We start from the raw sequence: 21,214 nt of genomic DNA on the forward strand, positions 1-21,214 counted from the left end.
GGCCAATTAAGGCTCGCGTTGCGTAATACTTGAGCCATAGCACGCAGCGCCACCTATGCAGGCCAGGGGGCGGAGAGTGTGTTGGGGCCAGCGCTCTTCTGTACATGCACGCATAGACCTGCCTCAAGAGGATTGAATCGATGTTGAAAAAATTAATTAAATGGTTGAAAAAATTAGTTAAACATGTCCCCTCATGTGACTGTGTCACATGAGATGGGACATATGTTTATATTTATGAAATTTTAAAAAATTAATTAATAAAAACTTCAGGAAACCTCATCCTGCTTGTGGATGAGGTTTCCTTAAAATCGCAACGGCCACTTGGCCTTTTTGCCTGCCCGCCAACCTTAAGGTTGGATGGGCAGCATTCACAATTACCTTAATCGGTTTTAATGGCGTTAATAGGCCATCTACATATCGGCTGCGGCGCGCACCCACCAAATGAAATATCACAACTCAGCGTGATGATGTTGGGATGCACGCATTAGCATGTCAGGCCTGCCCCCGCACAGGGACTGAAAAATCCCGCTGTTGATCTCCAGAGGGAAAAGTTAGCAATGGAGGAAAGACAGAGGAAAAGAGAGTAGAACATCAAAAAGTTTTGACTTTAAAAAAAGAGACATCAGGTGCTGAGGAAAGTTCAGATGATGAAAAAGCTGTTAACCTAAAACCCAGTGAGGAGATTTTAAATTTGTGTAAGCTCTACTGAGGTTTGAAGAAACAGATGTGGACCATTCTTTATTTCATTTGAGGAGATAGCTAAACAGGTGAAATGGCCACAAGAAAGCTGGACATTGCTCTTACAGTCTAGGTTTGCGGGTAGAGCATATGAGGTTATGCTTCACTGTCAGAAGAAATGTCAGTGGATTATGATGTGTTTTCACTGTAATAAAGTTGGGCACATGAAATCAGTGTGTTGAAAATTACAGTGAAAATCTGTTGGAATTATTGGGATGCAGAAAAATTTTGGAAGTAAAAGTACTGTGGGTGCTGAGGTTCAGGCACAGGAAAAAAAGTGATTTGTATACAGGTAAAACAGGAAAAATCAGTGAGAAGTAAAGAAGTGGAAATGTGTTCACAATTTACCCAAGGGAGTTCTGAGGAGCAGGTTGCAGAAATGTTTAAAGATTTTTTATGTGAAGGGGAAGTCTTTCCATGTGTACAGGGTGAAGTAGGTAAAGATGTTAAAATTTTAAGAGACACAGGGGCTAGTCAATCCTTAATGTTGTGGGATAATGATACTTGTTGCTCAGAGGGAGTATTGCAGGAACAGGTGACAATAAGTGGGATTCATGGAGATGTTAAACCTATTCTATTGTGGAAGGCAAATATAACAAATAAGTGGAAAACAGGTGAGGAGATTGTTGGAGTAGTGGACAAATTGCCCATTGAAGGGGTTCAATTTATTTTAGGTAATGATATAGTTGGGTCACAGATGTGGATGATGCCTATGGTAGTTGAGCAGCCTGTAGAGGCATTTTCAACAGAAGTGTTGCAGAAAGAGCATCCTGGATTGGTTCCAGATTGTGTGGGAACAAGATCACAAGTTCATAGGTTGAAATGGGAAGAAGAGGAAGTTAAAAGGCAGGTAAAAGGTGTTGAAGTTCAATTAGCTGACACTGTTTTTGATTAGGTTGTTCAGGAAGAAAAAAATAGAAGAGAATACAATTGAGGTAGTTAGCTCAAGGAAGTTGGTAGAGTTACAGAAAAAGGGATCCACACATAAAACAATCATATCAGACAGCTTACTCAGAAACAGAGGCAAACTGATTGTGTAGGACCCCTCCCTAAAACTAAAAGTGGAAAACATGGTAATAAAAATCTGAATGCAATTATTTAAAGTGGTTTCAATCCAATTCCAAAATGGAATAGGTCCGGACTTAAAAAACTGTTCTCACACTGAGCATTGATTGATAAAAGTAGTGACAGATGTTGTTTTGGCAGGGCCAGGGGACAGAGCCTTGGATAGCTATGCCTCCCCATGATGCTCATATGCTTTTGCTTCTGACCGTATGAGGATAGACTGATACAAAAGATATATCCACATTGTCACAGGTGCCGGCCTGCGTTACTGAGGTGACTCAACAAACTAGAACTGGGATGTGCTGCAGTGAACTGGTGAGAACCATCTTGTCATGAAAGAAATGTATGGGCCAAAGAACAATCATGCTGATGCACTGTGGGCAGTCTTCCTAGAAAAGGATTGATATAATCCATCCTAACCCAATTCAATGAAAACATTGCAGCTATTTAATGTTGGCCACTATTGATAACCAATTACAATAACGTGCAAGTCACCCACAGTTTCATTGTGATGTTGGATGTTCAAGTATCCCTTCCTCACCCAGATCTAGTTATGTAATTATTTTAGTTTGGCTTTACTGTGGCCACTTAGAAATTGCCTGATTAGTGAAGGTTTAACTCAGTTGATGTAATTAGAATGTAGTCTTTAAAAATTTCTTACAATTGATTTAATATCAATAGCTGACCTGCAGTAAGAAAGATACAGATATTCATCAAGTGTAATGTGCAATAGACCAAAAGAAGCAGATTTCACAAACATTTAGAGCACCTCATTTCAACAAATGGAAAGAGAGGTGTTTAGAGACCATTCTGCATCATATTCATTGGATTTTTAACTAATTTTGCATTGTCTAATATAATCGGCCTCTGGATTTCCTGTCATGTTATTTAGGAAACCAAATAATCTGGGTCCCTGCCATCTTTTGTACTTGTCAAAAATTTTGTTTAGCAGATCATATACTCACCTGCAGATCACATCCTAATTTAAAAAAGTCATCTTATGTATTTCTCTTCATTTGTAACCCGGTAACGTGCATTTTCTCATCCAGTATTGCTAAGGGTCTCAGAAGCAGGGGCAATTTCATTACGGTAGCCACAATTTTCTAAACTGACACTTCTGAAATATATTTTAGCTTGGGCCACAGCAACAAAGTCCCAATCCCTCCTTCCACCGGAGGTGGGTGCCCCATCAGTGTCACAAAAGGTGCTGATGCTCATTCATATCTCCGGCTACCCCAAAATAGTTCAGCTAGACAAACTTCCAGAAGAATGACTGTGGGGCCAATTAGGGTGGTCCAGTCCAGGGAAGAAACTGAGACCCCTGGAAAAATGGCATTTTTAAAAAAATGAATATCAGGTTGGATTAGGGCTAAAGGTGAAATGGGCAGGGCCAGGGGACAGAGCCTTGGATAGTTATGCCTCCCCATGATGCTCATGTGCTATTGCTACTGACCATATGAGGATAGACTGATGCTAAAGATATATCTACATTGTCACAGGTGCCAGCCTGCATTACTGAGGTGACCCAACAAACTAGAACTGGGACGTGCTGGAGTGAACTGGCGAGACCTACCTTGTCAAAGGGATTGGATTGCGTATCGAAGACTTTTGGCCCCATTCTCACCGCTAAATGATACTGACAACTAAATAGAACTGAGACTTTAACAAAAAATGTTCAATAAGAAAACTAAATTTCTAAAATACCTTTAAGTAATAGTGGAACTTTCTGTTAAAAGTTTTACTGAATTACTGTGAAGAAGGAATTAAAATAAGTAAAGGAGGAATTTTAATGAACTCTGTGGTATCAATCAGTTCCCTATTTTACCCTCTGCCCAAAGTTGTAGAGAGGATACCTCCATCTTGGGGTGCACTTTCTCTCACTTACATGTAAGGGGATCTTGCTGTTGCTCCTATTGACCTTTCAGCTTCAAGAGCCTACCTGTCATCCTTATCTGACGACTAATCAGCCAATTCAGTCAAAATTACAGGTGAGTGTCTGTTTCCCCACACAGAACCAGCTTTGGGCCCCCATTTGAGGCTGATGGCAGGATCCTGAAGCCCAGAGGGAAAACGTGCAGATAACAGCATGAAGACTGCTGCACTCAGGAGAGAAAGGACTTAGAATGTAGCACAGAAACCCAGTTTTATTTACAATGTAGTGGTGGGAGATGAACTGATCAAAATGGAATACAGTTCCTCATGAGGCTAGTTGTTCGTATTATTGCCCGATACCGGAGGCTATATTTTCTTCTTCAGAGCACATTTTATGAGTCCGGCCATTTTTGCAGCTCACAAACTGCACTCGCAACTGATATGCAACTTTGACCAAGATTTTCATCTTTTCCCGTAGGGTTCAGGTTCACAGCTGTGGTTTGCAATGCGTGAAACTTTATGGGAAGAGTGTGGACATAGAGACGGGCTGGTGAGAAGGCCCGCCCCGGTTTTTGATGACAGTTGCATGGCTCCTAACATTGTTATAAGGCCCCTGAAGATTACATCTTACCCTCACTCCCTCTACCCACCCACTCACTCCTGACGCATCCCCTGCCACCCCATGCCCCCTCCATGCACCCCCATATATCCTCCATAGCCACTCACCCAATATCCACTATGTACAGTTCTCAGATGCACTATCAATGGAAAATACTTTACATTCCTTTGGGGAAAGTAAACCTCTCATCATCTAATAAAAGCCTCCATCAAACACACTGTCAGTGATACTGAGAAAAATTGCATTCTGCCATGTGAAAAAACTTTGTAATACTTGTAATCCTATTAGCTTCTGTCAATAAATGCTAAAACACATCAAAGGCACAATCTGTTATTAGAATCTCTTAAGATTGTTATTAATTTTCAGATGAATGGAATACCTACTGTGCTGAAACCCATTAGCACTTGAAACTCAGCCAAACATTCATAATGGCTACAGCTGTCCAAACAATAAAGTGTCCTCTGAGATGGAAAGAACAGATGGTGCTCATTTCAATTTCAAAGCAGAATGCCTGTCAATCAGTGGACAGGAGCAGCTGGTTAGATTTATTCAAGTGTCAAAATCAGGGTTTTAAAAAACAATCAGCCACAGCTGTCATTCCATTTAAATAACAGTACAAAAGATTGCAGCACAAGCCAACAGGACATTTTAGAACATATTTCACTACATTATGCTACTTTTTCCATTGGAAAAGTACTGTAATGCATGTGAAAAGTTACACAATGCTTGTCAACAAAAGGGTCAACTCACCTTTGCAGGACCGATCCTTATGATGAATTATTGCACTGAAAACACATCTATATTACAATGCAACATCTAATTAGTGACATTTGAAGGTGTGAGAACATTTTACAGTTACCTTTCAGAATGTTCCCGATTCCTCCAAAAAATTTCAAACATGGTATGCTTTTCATGGGCTTCCAAAACACTGCACTGCCAGAACAAAATTGCTTGTAGGAGGAAATTTGATTTTTGCCCCCCATTTAAAATGGGGGATCCCGAGCTCAGTGGGGGTGGGTGTACATTTTGCACTCTGTAGGATTGGAAATGTAAAGGGAAATGGACTTCTTCCAAAAAAATCCAAGTGTGGCCATTCATGCATCGAAATATGCCTCTGCACCCAGACAAAAATTTGGCCCCTGGTAGCAAATTGCCTCTCTCTGTTGGTTAGCAAGTAATGGAAAGCTCCTGTGGAACTAGAAGAATTTTTTTAAAAAAATGCTATGCAGCAGAACTTGGGCAAGGAAAATGGATAGATGCAAACAGAGCATTAAAAATTGGAACATGGGCATAAGATTTTAATGCAATGTTTCAATTATGTTGTATCCTATTCTCTTTGGGTTACTCCATGTTGCACTTATTGTTATTTATTCACTTATTGAACATATTGTTCCAAAAAAAAGTTGGTGGCCGAGTACATGCTCCTAATCCCTTCTCTATTTCTTTCATAAGCCAAAACCTCTAATTTTTCCTTTTCTCCTAATTGTGTAGCTCACATTCTCTGATCTGGGAAACTAATACAAACATATTTTAATCATTCTATAATGTTGTATGTTAGTTCACCCACAATCCTTACTAGGATATTGTTCCATTAATTTTAACCACATTTTTGTGACTGAATAACATCACAGAACTTACATGAATTATATTAGTACCCAAAGTTTTCATACCTTAACTCCAGTATATTTATGACATTGCCTGAGGGGAAGATCCTACGAACATAATTAAAATCACCAACATATATGCTTCCATCTGATCCACACGTCAAGGCAATTGGTGCAAGGAGCTTGTTACCAGCTGCAAGGCCATTGCAGCTTGGACAGGAAATACTACGTCTTCGGCCATTTCCAATAATGCTTCCAATGACAGGTGGCTGCTGGGATATAAAGTTATTTTCGCCATTTCCCTTGTGTAAAATACCTGCAACAAAATAAATGATTGCTAATATATTTTTTATAACGTATGAGACAACAAATACAGCTACAAATACAATTACAGTACGAATATAACATAAAACTGAAATAGTATTACAACAGCAGACTTATGTTACCAATTATTGATGGGGAATTTGAACTTTTTAAGGAAGACCTGTGTATTTTTTTAAAAAAGAAATACAAGTAAAGACACTGAGCAAAAGATGGCTATTAATGTAAAGTGACCACTTTCTGATAAATTCCTATGTGGATAATAGTTGACCAATACTGGTCTTGAGAGGACATGGATGTTGCAACCGAAAGGTGTCACGGCCTTCTTCAAACTGAGACACTTGAAAGGGAGATAGGAAAGATGCAAAAGATTGAATTTTAATCTCCTGTGGTTGCGGAGACTAAAGACTGATTTGCACGTCTCAGCAGCCATCCAAAATTCATGTCCTGTTGATTTATATCTCAATGTATGGATGGGCTGAGATAAAAAGAACATGGATTCTACGAGCGAGTCATAGTTTTTTTTCCCTTCCAGAATACACAGGGAAAAATCAATTATAAAGCTGGTGAGTTGGTGTGTGATGGTGGGCGGAATTGTCCCAGATTTGCACTAAGTGCGGCAGTGGATGGATAAAACACCGGCCTCAATGGCGAGTTTTCATGCTGCATCATCCCATACCCACTGCATTAATTATGCATTCCCAGGAAACATGTTTCCATGGCAGGCAGGCTCTCATTCGCCCACCATGCCATCACCTTGCAAGCCAGTCATCATATTTAAGTTCAAGCCAGGTGCACATACCTCATTGCTTCCAGCCCGTGACTGCGACTGCTGCAAAAAAGACATGATCCTGAAAGGCAAAAAGACTGTCACTCCCAGGTTCAATGAGCATCCCTCGAGCGCCTTTTGGGCACAGTGGAGGCTGGCTGTGAAGTCCTCTACCCCCACTCTGAATGCAGGATGGGTAGTGTGGTAAAGTGAGGTACCCTGTCACTTTAAGTGAATGCAAGGGTACTGATCATGCGACAGCACTGACGAATCACTGTACAGCATGGGCAACTGGGAACTGAAAGTCTAGTGCTGGAGGTTTCTGAGTGAGCACGTATGATCTGATGCTCTGCCCTATGTCTCAATAAACCATCGCTATTTATTCTTACATCAGTCTCTCACCTTTATTAATTTTAAGCAGCAATTGATGAAAACATAGGAATGTGTGCAGTTAGAATTTGGTTGACCAATGAACTCATTTACCCAAGACACAAAAGTGGTGACGAGGATAAAGAACAAAAGAAAATAAATTTCAAGATGGGTGAGCAAAACATTGGAAAGAGCATCTGTACTTATGTTGTCAAATAGGCAACATGTGGGAATTGGTGCAGAAAGCAGTGCTGAAGTTTAAAATAAAAAAAACCCTGCAGAATCATGATTGCGGAGATCCCGCCAAAACTCAAAAAGAACACAAAACCCAGCAGAGAAAAGCCGACAGCTGCAGAGACAGTAAAAAAAAATGGTGATAGCTCTTAAAGCGGCAATACGTTTACAAGGGTAAATGCATGAAAAATGGCTATGCACAGAAAATTATAAGAGACCCCAGTGAGAGGGCAGCCCTGCTGAAAGGCACGAAGAGACTCCAGACAGATGCTAACTCCATGGTAAGCCAAACACCTGAATTAGTCATTAACTGGAAAGCCTATTGGAAGCGCGGTTCCCTTGCAGTCGTTCACAATGCCGCAGTTTGGGTGTATCGATCCATTTGACTGATCTCACTATGTCAAACGCCTAGCATTCTTTTATTACTGCTAACGACATCATGAGGGAGGAAGAGAAAAGGGCGATTCATTTGTCCTGATGCAGGAGCAAAATGTATGGGCTGCTCCAGATGCGAAGATTTTCAACAAGTTAATAAAAATTGTGCAGAGCCACCTGAGACCAAAGCTCTCAGTTACTATGCATGCTTCAAGTTCAACTCAAGGAACAGGCTTCCAGAAGAGACAATAGCTGACCATGTAGCCATTTTAAAGGCATTAACTGAGCATTGAGAAATCAGAATGTCCATTAGTGATATGATGAGAGACCGGCTGATATGTGGGCTTGGAGATAAATCTATCCAAAGACGTTTGCTAGCCGAACCTAGCCTAGACTTCAATAAGGCATTAGAATTAGCTACCCCGACGATGCATGACACCCTTTGTGGACTATATTGCAGCGCTCAACCAGACCAGTCCAGGCGACGGAACCTCATTTTCAGCATCCCAATGGTTTGCTCCACCAAGTTGCAAGTTGTAGCATAAGCTTTGTTATACCTTCAATCTGCTGCAATCTGAGGCCTCCATATGGGTGTCATCAACATTGGCCTCTGTGGGTAGCCCCTGTCCCTGAGGAGCCAACCTTGCAGCTTCTGTGGACCCTGGAAGACGTCAGGGATCTGTGATCACTGAGAATATAGGAGTCATGCACAATCCCTGGAAACCTTGCACAGACCTGCAGGATGCATTTATGGTGGTTGCATACCAGCTGCACATTTAGAAAATGGAATCCCTTGTGGTTGACATTGTTGACCACGTGTTGAGCACTACGTGAGTGCAGTCAATGGCATCCTGCACCTGTGGGAAACCCAAGAACTGGACAAATCCAATCACTCTTGCATCCTGGCTATCCTGGTCCCAGGCAAAATGCACAAAGCTCTCTGCCCTTGTAAGATGACATCCGTGACCTCATGGAAGCATTTGTGGTTGGAGGCTTGTGAAATCCCACAGAAGCCACCTGTGGAGCCCAGAAATGAGCAACTGGTATGGAAATTGAGTGCCATGGCCACTGGCAGTTGATGCTCTGCATGTCCCCGTGGCGCCAAATCCTGCAGCTTTGACCGACCAGTTCCCCTACCATGTGCAATTGTTGGCGACACTGGTTCTTGATCATCTGCAGGAATGAAAGGCGGTGTCTATAGACCCTGGGTATAACTAGGCGCCGACCAGCAACTGATCACTGTGGCTCTTCAATGGCGGGTGCAGGAGCCCTAGCCACCCCTTCTTCCTGAGGGTGCTGTTCTACTCTCTGCGCAGCCAGGAGCCTCAGTCACTCTTGTCTCCACTCCCTGCAAGTCACAAGGCTCCATGATCCTGATGTACTTCTCATGCAAGGTTAAAGAGAGAGACACATGGGTTAGCATGGGTGCACTAAGAATCTGTATTGGTTAAGTCTAAAAGCCCCTTAATGCATCCCGGAGAGCACTGGCCACCACTTGGATGGCCAGAGGTTAGTGCGCTGCATGGCTGCCGAAACACCACCCACCTCCGTCGACTCCACCCAACCAATTGGTGGCAGCTTTGCCCATTGGACTGCATGCTGTGTTCTTAGCTCAGATGCAGGCATTCTCCTAAGCTGCACTGCAAGGCTTCACTGTTAGCTTGAATCATGGGGGAGACAGGTCCAAACTGGGATGATGATATTGCAAGTGGCTGTGATCACCTCCACCAGTCTCTGCTCCATGGCCAGCTTTAGCAAGGGGATTGTACGACATGCCCAGTCGTCCAACCGTTCTGCAGTCCACTAAGATGCTTATTACTTTGCAATATGTGCCTGAGGGGTGAAAAGTTCTGGAGCACTTGGTGGCACTTTGATGCCTCTGTGTTGCTAGAGTGGGCAGAGAAGCTAGAGGACCGACTCCAATCATATCAATGTGGCTGTGCCTGAACTGTCTCAGCTGCAGAGCACCTTTATGCAAGATGTCCCTAATGCATGACTGCTTCCATTGCCCACCTCACTCCCCACGTGCTTGCGCGCTACCTTCAACTGCAGGGCATCCTTTGCCCCCCTCCCTACACGCCTCAACCGCAGGGTAGCCCTTGCCCATCACACCCTAACATGCTTCAGCCTTGAAGTCCAACAGCCGACCCAGTTGAGCGTTCCGCAACATTATTGTGTACTCACCTCCAAGTTACCCTCAAAGTGCAGCCCACCAATTGCATGCCTTTTATATGCTGTTGTGAAACACGTCGGCGTGTGTGGGCAGATGATCCAGTGGGAGGGGATGATTCTGGCGGGCTGGGCTTATAATGATATATTACAGATGTATTACAATGAGGTTCCTGGCTTCTGATGGCGGGAAACGCAGCTCCCCATCAGCGGGCAGAGCAGATGATCACCAACTGGTTTCATGACTGAAACCCATTTTTGGACTTCTCGCCATATTGTCTGCTCACGTCACCGAACATGCCTGACGCCAGCTGGCACGGATGATTCAGCCCAGTGTGTGACAGCAAGCAGAAGAACAAGTCAGTTACCCGACTGCAGCTCGCAGGCAAAAATCTCTCTCTCTCTGTAGCTGGAGGCAAAGCTCAGCAGAAACCACAATCTCAAGGAAATAGGACAGCCTTTCAGTCAACCTGTAGAACCAAGTGTCTCCAAACTAACAGTGAAACTGTCCAAGTCAGCTCTACCAGAATCACCCAAATTAATGGCCACAACGTACTGCCATCCATGCCTCATGGACAATCCAAAGACTTTTGTATTTTTAAAAACTTTTGTTTGGAGTCTTAAATCTTCATTTCTAATCTGTGTGTACGTGTGTTGCATTTTTATTATTTTTCTCAGGTTTTAGTCGCTAATAAACTTACTCTTTCTTTGACTCAAGAAAACTTGGTTAAATTGGCTCCTTCTAAAAATATTCTAAAAATAAATACATTTGGACTGGGAAAGGGTATCCACAGGGGAAGGGAACCCTTTTAAATCAACCTAGTTGCGACCAACTGAGGTGGCTGAATAAAGAAGGGGAGCCAGCTCATTCCTCCTCACCTGGGAGCATAACAAAATTGGGTCCCATTCAGGAAGTTAATGAGTTGGGGGCCTTCACCGGGGGACCAGTCATAACAATAGAAAATTATAGATATGGACAAAAGGCCAGCCAACATTTGAAAGAAGAAAGAGAGGTAACGGTCACAGATACCCTTCATTGCAATGATTATCAATCTTGTTTCTTTCATATGTGACTGACTTGTCCATTTCTGGTTTGTTCATTCTGCTTTTAGAAGAGTTGTAAGGTCAAGGATAATTCATAGGTATCTTCGGTGAGACAGATATTTGGGCATCAGACAAATCAAGCTTACAGATGATTGTTTACAATCGTTGGAACTTCAATCAAGTTCTTATTCATGAAACAAAGCACATCAAATAATTGCAATATTGGCAGAACTGAACTGTTTATCTCTAGAATGAAGGTTATCCTATAAAAAAGCCTAGAACCAAGGTTTCAAATGTCTAAATTTCTTTTATAAAATTCAGAATCTTTTGGTCATTTCCACTGGTCAAAGTTACTTTTTCCAAATCTGATTAAGTTAGCTTTCAAATGCTGGCAAAATTGCACCCACTTTGGGGTGCTACGGAATTTAAGTCTTATTGTTTTCCCATCTTTTCGTTTATATACCAGGGCAAGCCAACTTAGTTTGATGAAACGATTGGAAGTCCATGGCCTAGATTTTGCAATTGACCAGGGTCAGGCTCCTTTAAATTTTATTTTGGTGGGCTTCCAGCAACATTATTATTTCTGCTAGGCCTTGGATGAGGGAGAAAAGGAAACAGTTGCACCGCCTGCAGTAGCATAGTGTATCATGTCCAGCAAATCCTCATAGCTGTAGCCATTTGTTTCCCTCTTGCTTCTGAATCAATTCCATTAGGGAAAATGGACCATTCATTTTGAAAGTCCTTCCATGAAAGGTACAAGGCACCTGGTGGAATAAATTCTGTCAGATTTATCCTCCCAATGGCTGTTCAAATTCCAAAAATTGGGGGGAAGCAGGTCAGAAAATCCAACCTTATATTTAAATTGTTACGAAAAATAAAAATAGAGATTGCTGAAAATACACAGCAGGCCCACCACCATCTGTAAAAAGAATAAACAAGTTAATGTGACTAAAGCAAAATACTGCGGATGTTGGAAATCTGAAATAAAAACAGAAAATCTTGGAAAAACTCAGCAGGTCTGGCAGCATCTGTGCAGAGGGAAACAGAGTTAATGTTTCGAGTCCGTATGACTCTTCTTCAGAGTAGTGAAGCTGAGAGATCTGAAGAAGAGCCATATGGACTTGAAATGTTAACTCAGTTTCTCTCTCTACAGAAGCTGTCAGACCTGCTGACTTTTTCCACCATTTTCTGTTTTCAATTCAAGTTAATGTGGCCCCTGTTCCACAGACAAAACATATATCTATCTTTTCTCTTTTCCAATGGTGATACATCTATTATGTATTGTCGGCATTTCAATTTTATATTTATGGATTTATGGAATCTACATTTTTTTTTCTTTTTATTTCCATATATGGTTTCAAGCACGTAAATTCTTCTGCAATGACTGTTCTACTGTTTACTTACTACTTTGTATGTTGAGGGCATGGTGCTTGTCTAAGGTCCATCCACCCAGGTTAGATGCATCTAATTCATAGCCTTGCAGAACTGCAGTACGCTTCTCCCAGAGTACCAGATCAGGACATGATTCATATTCATAACCCACAGACACTGCAAGGGTACAATTGAAAATAGGTCAAACAGAGCATATTATGGAAAGAACTATCTCTGCCAATCTATTTAAAAATCAATTAGCCTGATTAAACATCAGTAAAACACTTTGAAGATGGGGTTAGATGCACCATTGAGCTAATACCAATAGGTCTCCCAAGATGAAGAAATGTATATAGTGATCTGGTTCAGACAGGAGGAAAAAAGGTCATCTCACACAAATGCTTGCTAATGGACGCACTTGAAGCAAGATTTAGCAGCTATATTCAAGACCAGTGGTATATGTGTCTGCATAATAATGGACAAACTTACCTCTGAAAAAGACTAAATTTGTAAAGTACTATGTTAGCAGGAATATAATTGATAAGGTACTCATATCACATCATTAAAGGATTTTTAACCCACAAGGACAATGGTTCGGGGGTACATGTTAACACCACCAAATCCAACCCCAGCCTGCCTATTTCCAGTTTTAATGGTAAGGGTCCAAGGGCTGGTGGCTAACTGAATCTCAGGGGCAGACCAGACAGTAAGATCTGTTTAAGGAGCTGTGGGCCTCCACTTAAACAGGAATTTTATTTTCAACTCACTGAGGCTGGGTTTTCTAGCTTTTGAAAATCCCAGCAGCTAAAGGAAGCCAGAAGGGACAGATCCATGAGCTAAGTCAGGTATAACATTGCTTGTGACTGGAAGAGCAATGTTTCCTCTAAGTCCAACAAGCTTACTTCTTTGCACAACACACAAGCAGCTGAATTACATCCCTGACCCTGATCCTCTCCCCCATGACACCCATCATGATTTCACACACGCCCTGCAATCTCCAACTGCCTCCCCAATCTCCGATTCCCCCCTCAATCTCCGACTCACCCTTCCACACCCCATAAAGGAAAAACCATTAGAACTTAGGAAATGACTGGCACTGGTCCAATCTGAACTTGCATATCTTAACACTGAACTCTAGTTCAGACCAGTACCAGTCATTTCCAAGTTTGACTGGTTTTTCCTTGCCCTCCACCTCTGATTCTCCCTCTATGATTTCCCAGCCACTTTACGAACATACGAATTAGGAGCAGAAGTAGGCTACTTGGCCCCGAAAGCCTGCTCGATCATTCAATAAGATCATGGCTGATTTGATTGTAACCTCCCACTTACCCCAAGTAACTTTCCACCACCTTGCTTATCAAGAATCTATCTACCTCTATCTTAAGAATATTTAAAGATTCTGTTTCCACTGCCTTTTGAGGAACAGTTTCAATGACTCATGACCCTGAGAGAAACAATTTCTCCTCATCCATGTCTTAAATGAGCGACTGTTTATTTTTAAACAGTGGCCCCTAGTTCTAGATTCTCCCACGAGGAATTATCCCTCCCACATCCACCTTGCCAAGACCCGTCAGGATCTTAAACGTTTCAATCATGTTGTTTCTTACTTTCTGAACTCCAGTGGATAGAAGCTTAGCTTGTCCCACCTTTCCTTGGGAGATAGCCCGCCTATTCCTGGTATTAGTCTAGTAAAACTTCTCTGAACTGCTGCTAATGTATTTACATCCTTCATTAAATAAGGAGACCTATACTGTACATGGTATTCTAGATGTACCCTGTATAGCTGAAGCATAACCTCCCTACTCTTTTATAAAAGCAAAAAACTGTAGATGCTGGGAATCCAAAACAAAAACCAAAATACATGCAAAAACTCAGCAGGTCTGACAGCATCTACAGAGAGGAATACAGTTAACGTTTCGAGTCCAAATGACTCTTCAACAGAACTAAGGAAAAATAGGAAAGAGGTGAAATATAAGCTGGTTTAAGGTGGTTGGGTGGGTGGGTGGGGGGGTGGGGGGGGGGGGGTGGTGGTGGTGGTGGTGTTGGTGGTGGTGGTGGTGGTTGGGTGGGACAGGTAGAGCTGGATAGAGGGCCAGTGATAGTTGGAGATTGCCAAAAGATGTCATAGACAAAAGGACAAAGAAGTCTTGACGGTGGTGATATTAGCTAAGAAATGTGCTAATAGGTGACAATAAGGGTAGAAAGCAGGACAAGCAAGGTACAGATAGCCCTCGTGGGGGTGGGGTGGGGGGGAAGGAATCGAAAAAGGCTAAAAGGTAGAGATAAAACAATAGATGGAAATACATTTAAAAATAATGGCAAAAGGTGGGAAAAGAAAAATATATATAAATTATTGGAAAAAGTGGGGATCGGAAAGGGGGTGGGGATGAAGGAGAAAGTTCATGATCTAAAGTTGTTGAACTCAACATTCAGTCCAGAAGGCTGTAAAGTGCCTAACCGGAAGATGAGGTGTTGTTCCTCCAGTTTGTGTTGAGCTTCACTGGAACATTGCAGCAGGCCAAGAACGGACATGTGGGCATGAGAGCAGGGTGGGGTGTTGAAATGGCAAGCTACAGGGAGGTCTGGGACATGCTTGCGGACACACCGAAGGTGTCTTTTATTCAATTCCCCTCACAATAAACAACAACATTCTATTAGCTTTCCTAATTATATGCTGTACCTGCATACTAGCCTTTTGTGATTCGTGCACTAGGACACCAAGGTCCCTCTGAATCTCAGAGCTCTGCAATCTCTCCCAATTTAGATAATATGCTTTTTAAAAATTCTTCTTGCCAAAATGGACAATTTCACATTTACCCACATTGTGTGCCATTTGCCAGATCTTTGCCCACTCATTTAACCTATGTCCTTTTGTAGCCTCTTTATGTCCTCTTCACAGCTTACCTTCCTATCTATTTTTGTATGATCTGCATATTTATCAACCATATCTTCAGTCCCTGCATTAAAGTCATTTATATAAACTGTAAAAAGTTGTGTCCGCAGTACTGATCCCTGTGGCATACCACTCATTACATCTTGCCAACCAGAAAATGACTCATTTATGCCAACTGTTTCCTGGTAGCCAGCAAATCTTCTATCCATGCCAACATGTTACCTCCTACACCATGAGCTTTTACTTTCCACAATAACATTTGATGTGGCACTTTACCCAGAATGGAAAAACAGTAAAAAATGGGAACTAAGAATACTGGTCCAAACTGGTCTTGTATACCTTAAAATGGAACACCAGTAAAAACGGGGAAATAAGAGTACTGGTCCAAACTGATTTTTCCTTCTGGGTATCAAAAACCTTCTGGAAATCTAAGTTCAGTACATCCACCAGTGCCCCTTTATCCACAGCACATGTGGCTCCTTCAAAGAACTCTAATAAACTGGTTCAAGGATTTCCCTTTCACAAAACCATATTGACTGCCTGATTGTCTTGAATATTTTTAAGAGCCCTGCCATAACATCTTTAATAATAGCTTCTAACAGTTTCCCTATAACAGATGTTAAGCCAACTGGCCTGTAGTTTCTTGCTTTCTTCTCCCTCCCTTTTTGAATGAAGACATTACATTTGCTATTTTCTAATCGAATGGAACCTTCCGTGAATCTAGGGAATGCTGTAAAATTAAAACTAACACATCAATTGTCTCACTAGCCATTTCTTTCAGGGGTGAAGTCCATTAGGACCCAGGGAATTGTCATCTATGCTACCATTGCCCATCAGATTTTTCCAGTCTAGATGTAGATTAAAACCCCCATGATTATCGCCATAACTTTCTGACAAGCTCCCATTATCTTATGTCAGATTTTAATAATACTACTAATTTTTAGCATCTGTTGTTGGTTTGACATAATACCTATGGATTTTATTTTTAATGCTTTTAAACAGTTCAGCTTGAATTTCTGTTAGTGAGGCAATGGGAGTCAAGGCAGCGGGATACTTCATAGGATGGAAACTGTTGCTTGTGAGAAACTACACTTAATGGTTTTATGACTTTAAGTTGCCTGAGAGTCTGGATTCAACAGCTCTATGTTTGATGAAATGCTGAATAGTAGTTTTAACTTAGGATGACACTACCTTTAAACACAAACTCATGCATTGATTTAATTGATTAACCATATCTGTAGGGCAGAACATCTGTACTGGAAGGAAACTTTTCTTTTCTTATGGTATTATGATAGGAAGTGTAATTAACATTTGGCCTTAATGGCTTTAATATTTTCAGGAATGGGTTAGAGTATATTTATGTGATAGGCGTACTATTGACAAGAGGATGTGACATTGTTGTAACTGTTCTGTATCTCAAGGATGTATCATTTGTTTGTAATGGAATGTGAAATCTGGAGGCCCAGGAAACAAGGGACAGACATTTGTCTTGAGTCTACATGACTCTAGTTACAGGAATGGGGTGACATCAGATGGCTCGCACACTAAGCCAATGGAAGAGGTGAATTTGGACCATTTCCAAATAAGGGATTGTGGAATAATAGGTAGTAAGGATAAAAGTTGGAAAATTGGAGTCTTCATTGGCATAGTGTTACCATGGCTTCTGGACACAGTTCAACATCACTTCAGAGCCAGAAGAAGAGAAAGACATTGCTTGTGTTGGCAACGCCAAGGAATCCTAGGAACTTGAGGGATGAGCAACTTCCATGTTGTCTTCATTGTGTTTTTTAAGTACATGCAAAATCTTGCTTAATAAATTCTACTTTATTCATAAATACTACTTATTTGTACCTTATTAGATCAGGTACAACTGAGGACCCTTGTGTTAGAAATTAAGCGTTCGAAACTAGAGATTTAATTTGAAGGGGTTTTTTTTAACTCCAAAACCCTAATGGCTTACACTTTTCCTTTATACTCTGTCCTGTGTAGTTACATTTAGGGGGCTTCTACACCACTCCCACAAGTGACTTCTTTCCTTCATCATTTCTCATCTCAACCCAAATCGCTTCTATATCCTAGTCTCCTGAACTTAGGTCATTCTTCTCTAATGTGCTAATACCATCATTAATTAACAGAGTGACCCCTCCACCTTTTCTTAGCTTCCTGTCCTTCCTAAGTGTCACATACCCTTCAATATTCTGGTTCCAATCTATGTCATCCTGAGTGACATGATCCTTGCACCTGCAGGTTTACCTCTTGTCTAGCTCATAAGGTTTTTTGTATCCTTAAGATTAAGCCATTAAAAACTAAGAAAAATTAATCTTGGAAATTATTGCTGCCCATACTAGTGTATGAACACTTCATAGATCTTTAATACATTCCTGTGCTCTTTATTTTAAAGGTGTTGTTAAACCAATTATAACAAGCAAGTTAATTCTTTTATGAAAAAGAGAACAGAGGAATATATTTAAATTATAAATTTTAGTCTTAAGTATTCAGTATATTTAGAACTCAAAGTTTCTTTATTTTGTCCACAATACATCAAGATTCCATTTCTGTGTCCCCTTTTGCTGACCAGTCATTAACACTGCTTCCATAATAATATGGAAATCTTTATGTAAACAGGGTCTATGCTGTGTCCTTTTCTGCAGTGAAGGAGGTCTTATTGGGATTAATGAGCATGAACGCAGCACTCCTAATGGCTTTTCATTTTTATAGAACTCAAATTTAAAACATGAAATGGTTTCACCTATCTTAGGTTGTAGTTTACCAAGTTAGCGTCTTATTTCGGAGTGAAGAAATAAATTTGATCTCAATCCCTTCTCTGGGATACATTTACTATTAACACTAAGTTTAGAATGCAGGAAGGAATAAACTGGAAAAATCTGAGGACAAACTCATGAGATCCAGCACAAACAAGCATGAAATAAAGTAACTATTGGAAAGATGTTATTGTAATGCAACGGAAAGTCTAAAAAAAACCCTCAACCTTTCAACTGTCAATCTTTTCTCTAAAATAAAGTCATGTAGTATTTAATGGTGAAGCAGAAAGGCTAACAATGTATGTGTTAAATTTCCAATTATAAAGTTTTTGTAAAGCCATAATTAAAAATAATGAATTTGAACCAGGTAAGGTGCAGAATTCTTGGCAGCTTCAATGATTTCTTAGAAAGAAGCAATTTCTATCACTGGTTTGTATCCATATTATAACTGGTCCCTTCTTTTCGGGCCCATGAAATTGTGAATAAATTCACTTTATAAACATTATAACTTGCTGTCAAGTAAAAAGTACAACTTCTGCTTAGAACTAGTGTGAATACATTGCTATTCAATTTTGGATGATTTGACTTCTTGACAAATATGAATTGATTGACTGCTGAAGATGTTGCTTGTTGTCATTTCACCAGCTGCATGACGGTGTAATTATGAAAATTACAGAGACAACATGAGTGTTGAAAGAAGTGACAGAGTTGATTTAAATATTCAGCATTAAAAAAAAATGACAATGAATGAGAAATTACAAACGGGTTTCATTTCAATATAATCATCAAGGAAACCTTTGAGATGAACACATTTTTAACAAAACCATCATTGAATAAGTTAGCTACTTTTTACAGAATTTGTTCTTCTGCTTTCAAAGAGATGGTGACTGTGTTGTGTATTTAGAGGGAACACCTCATTGATGTGACAAAAAAATAGTATTCAATTATACCTATCAACAACCCTGCATTCTGGCTAGCTTCTGAGCATACTTTCAAACTCTACTGAGAATACTTCAATTATGATTGATATTTTCATGAAACACACCACATGCCTTTCAATGTAAAATTGAGCCACTTTTCATCAAGGGCTTCATTCTCTTCAATATTTTAGAGGGGAAAATCAGAATAATGCTCTAGCTTATATGCTGCAAAAGGGAATTGGGACAGCTTATTTGACTTGTCCTCATTTGGCAATTAGCCTCAACGTCCCACTGGAGAATAGTTCACAAAAAAGAAGAAAGTACAATACAGTGAGCTGGAAAACAAGTAATGAGCCATTGAAAATAGTTGCAGTCACCTTGGTGTTACCTTTAACACCTGGGCCTGAATCTTCTGGTTGGTGTGCTAGGGCGGGCCCTGCTCACCGACTCGTAAAATGACGCGTGGTAACATCGGGCGTGCGTCCCAAAATCACCACGCATCATTCTGATCCTCAGTTTGGCGGGCGGGCAGCAGAGTTGGCTGCATGTCCACCGAACTGTCAAAGGCCTATTAAGGCCATTATTAAACTAATTGAGGTATTTGTGGGCTGCCCGTCCAACCTTAAGGTTGGCGGGCAGGCGAAGAGCCCAGGCAGCCTTCGCATTTTTCATGGAACCTCATTCATAGTCGGGATGATGTTTGATGAAGGGTTTATAAGTTTATGAAAATTTTTTAGTAACATTTATTGGCATGTCCCATTAGGGGACATGTCTGAAAATTTTTTTCAATTTTTTTATTCAACCTTTCATTCTCAAAGTAATCCCCCTGAGGCACAGAGCTGCCTCAGGGAGATTTCTGTATGTGTGTGAAAAAGCACAGGCCCCAACTCTCCCTCCTCCCCCCGCCCACACAGGTAGTGCTAACCACTTCTGGGTGCGCATCACGCACGGAGGCCCGCCCACACAAAATTGTGGCATGTAACCGATCACCACCCGCGCCCGCTCCTGAACAGCCTGCCCAACGGGGAGAAAATTCTCCCTCTGGTGTGTTCTTGATCTCATTTAGTGACTGGATTTGTGTCAAATAACACAATTCCTCAGGAACAGGGAAACTGGAAAAGGCCACTCTCTCTGCCTTCTTGACCACTGAGAATGGATATTTGCCACCACTCGGACGTAAATCTCAGGAATTTTAAAAGAGACGAACTTTGGAATGGAGTTTGGGCCTAAGGGAAATGGTAAAGGTATAATTGGAAAGTGAAAATCAACAAGATGTTAAAAGCTGCGACTAAAGTAAGTTGATTTACTGTGGCCAAATCCCTGGTCAACCTACAGATACTATTTTCAACACCACAATCACCAGCTCTGTCAATCAACACAAAAGATGCCTGTAGCATTATGAAACCTACCAAATGCTTCCGATAGTCCATAAACCTTTTGGCTGTAAACATCAGTTTTGTCCCAGATGAAGTAATAGGATAGGTCAGGGGTAGCAGGAAACCACTTCTGGAAGAGCCGGCCTTCCACAGCCACCAGGAGATGTACTTTCATTAGATTGAAGGGGATGGAGGGGTGGGTCAGACTAATCTTCATGATTGATTTGTAACCAGCATTGCGGCTGCTGACATAGTTCAGCTTCATTTTACTACCTGGAATAGTTATCTCCTCTTGTAAAGCCTGTGAACAGAAAAGGTAGAAAGACTGTAGCAAATAATAAATGAAAAAGAAATGTTAACATTCTGCCACCATTCTTCCAGGGTGCATGAGGAACTTAAAGACAAAGGCTTGGAGCACAAACCACTGATCTATTGTGCCACGAATGAGGAGAACAATTTTTGTGCTTTTCATTCTCCACATCATGAGGTTTTCACCTCTGTAAACAGCTATTTGTAGCCAAGCATTTCCCACAGAGTAAGCAAAACTCAAGTATCCCACTCTTATATACCTACCAGTGGTTGGTTGAAGAACAGAACTGGCAGGAGCCAGTTGAAAAATCACTTAAATTTTTCCAGCTGCAGCGTGGCAGTACTACAATTAGTTGTAACAAGTTTCCAATTTTCCCTTTCAAAGTGCTACAGCACTTTTTTTT

General features: G+C 41.1%; 1 protein-coding gene across 5 annotated transcripts in view; it reads right to left on the reverse strand.

Annotated features, from left to right (window-relative positions):
• tenm4 (teneurin transmembrane protein 4) overlaps positions 1–21,214 on the reverse strand; it is a 523,453-nt gene that overhangs the window by 72,943 nt on the left and 429,296 nt on the right. For all 5 annotated transcript variants that reach the window (XM_041199170.1, XM_041199166.1, XM_041199169.1 and 2 more), the window contains 3 exons: positions 20,535–20,802; positions 12,584–12,727; positions 5,965–6,214 (listed from right to left, as the gene is read on the reverse strand). In XM_041199170.1, coding sequence (XP_041055104.1) covers positions 5,965–6,214; positions 12,584–12,727; positions 20,535–20,802 — 662 coding nt within the window. The remainder of the gene's footprint in view (positions 1–5,964; positions 6,215–12,583; positions 12,728–20,534; positions 20,803–21,214) is intronic.

This window comes from Carcharodon carcharias, chromosome 11 (assembly GCF_017639515.1).
Source record: "Carcharodon carcharias isolate sCarCar2 chromosome 11, sCarCar2.pri, whole genome shotgun sequence".
NCBI lineage: Eukaryota > Metazoa > Chordata > Chondrichthyes > Lamniformes > Lamnidae > Carcharodon > Carcharodon carcharias.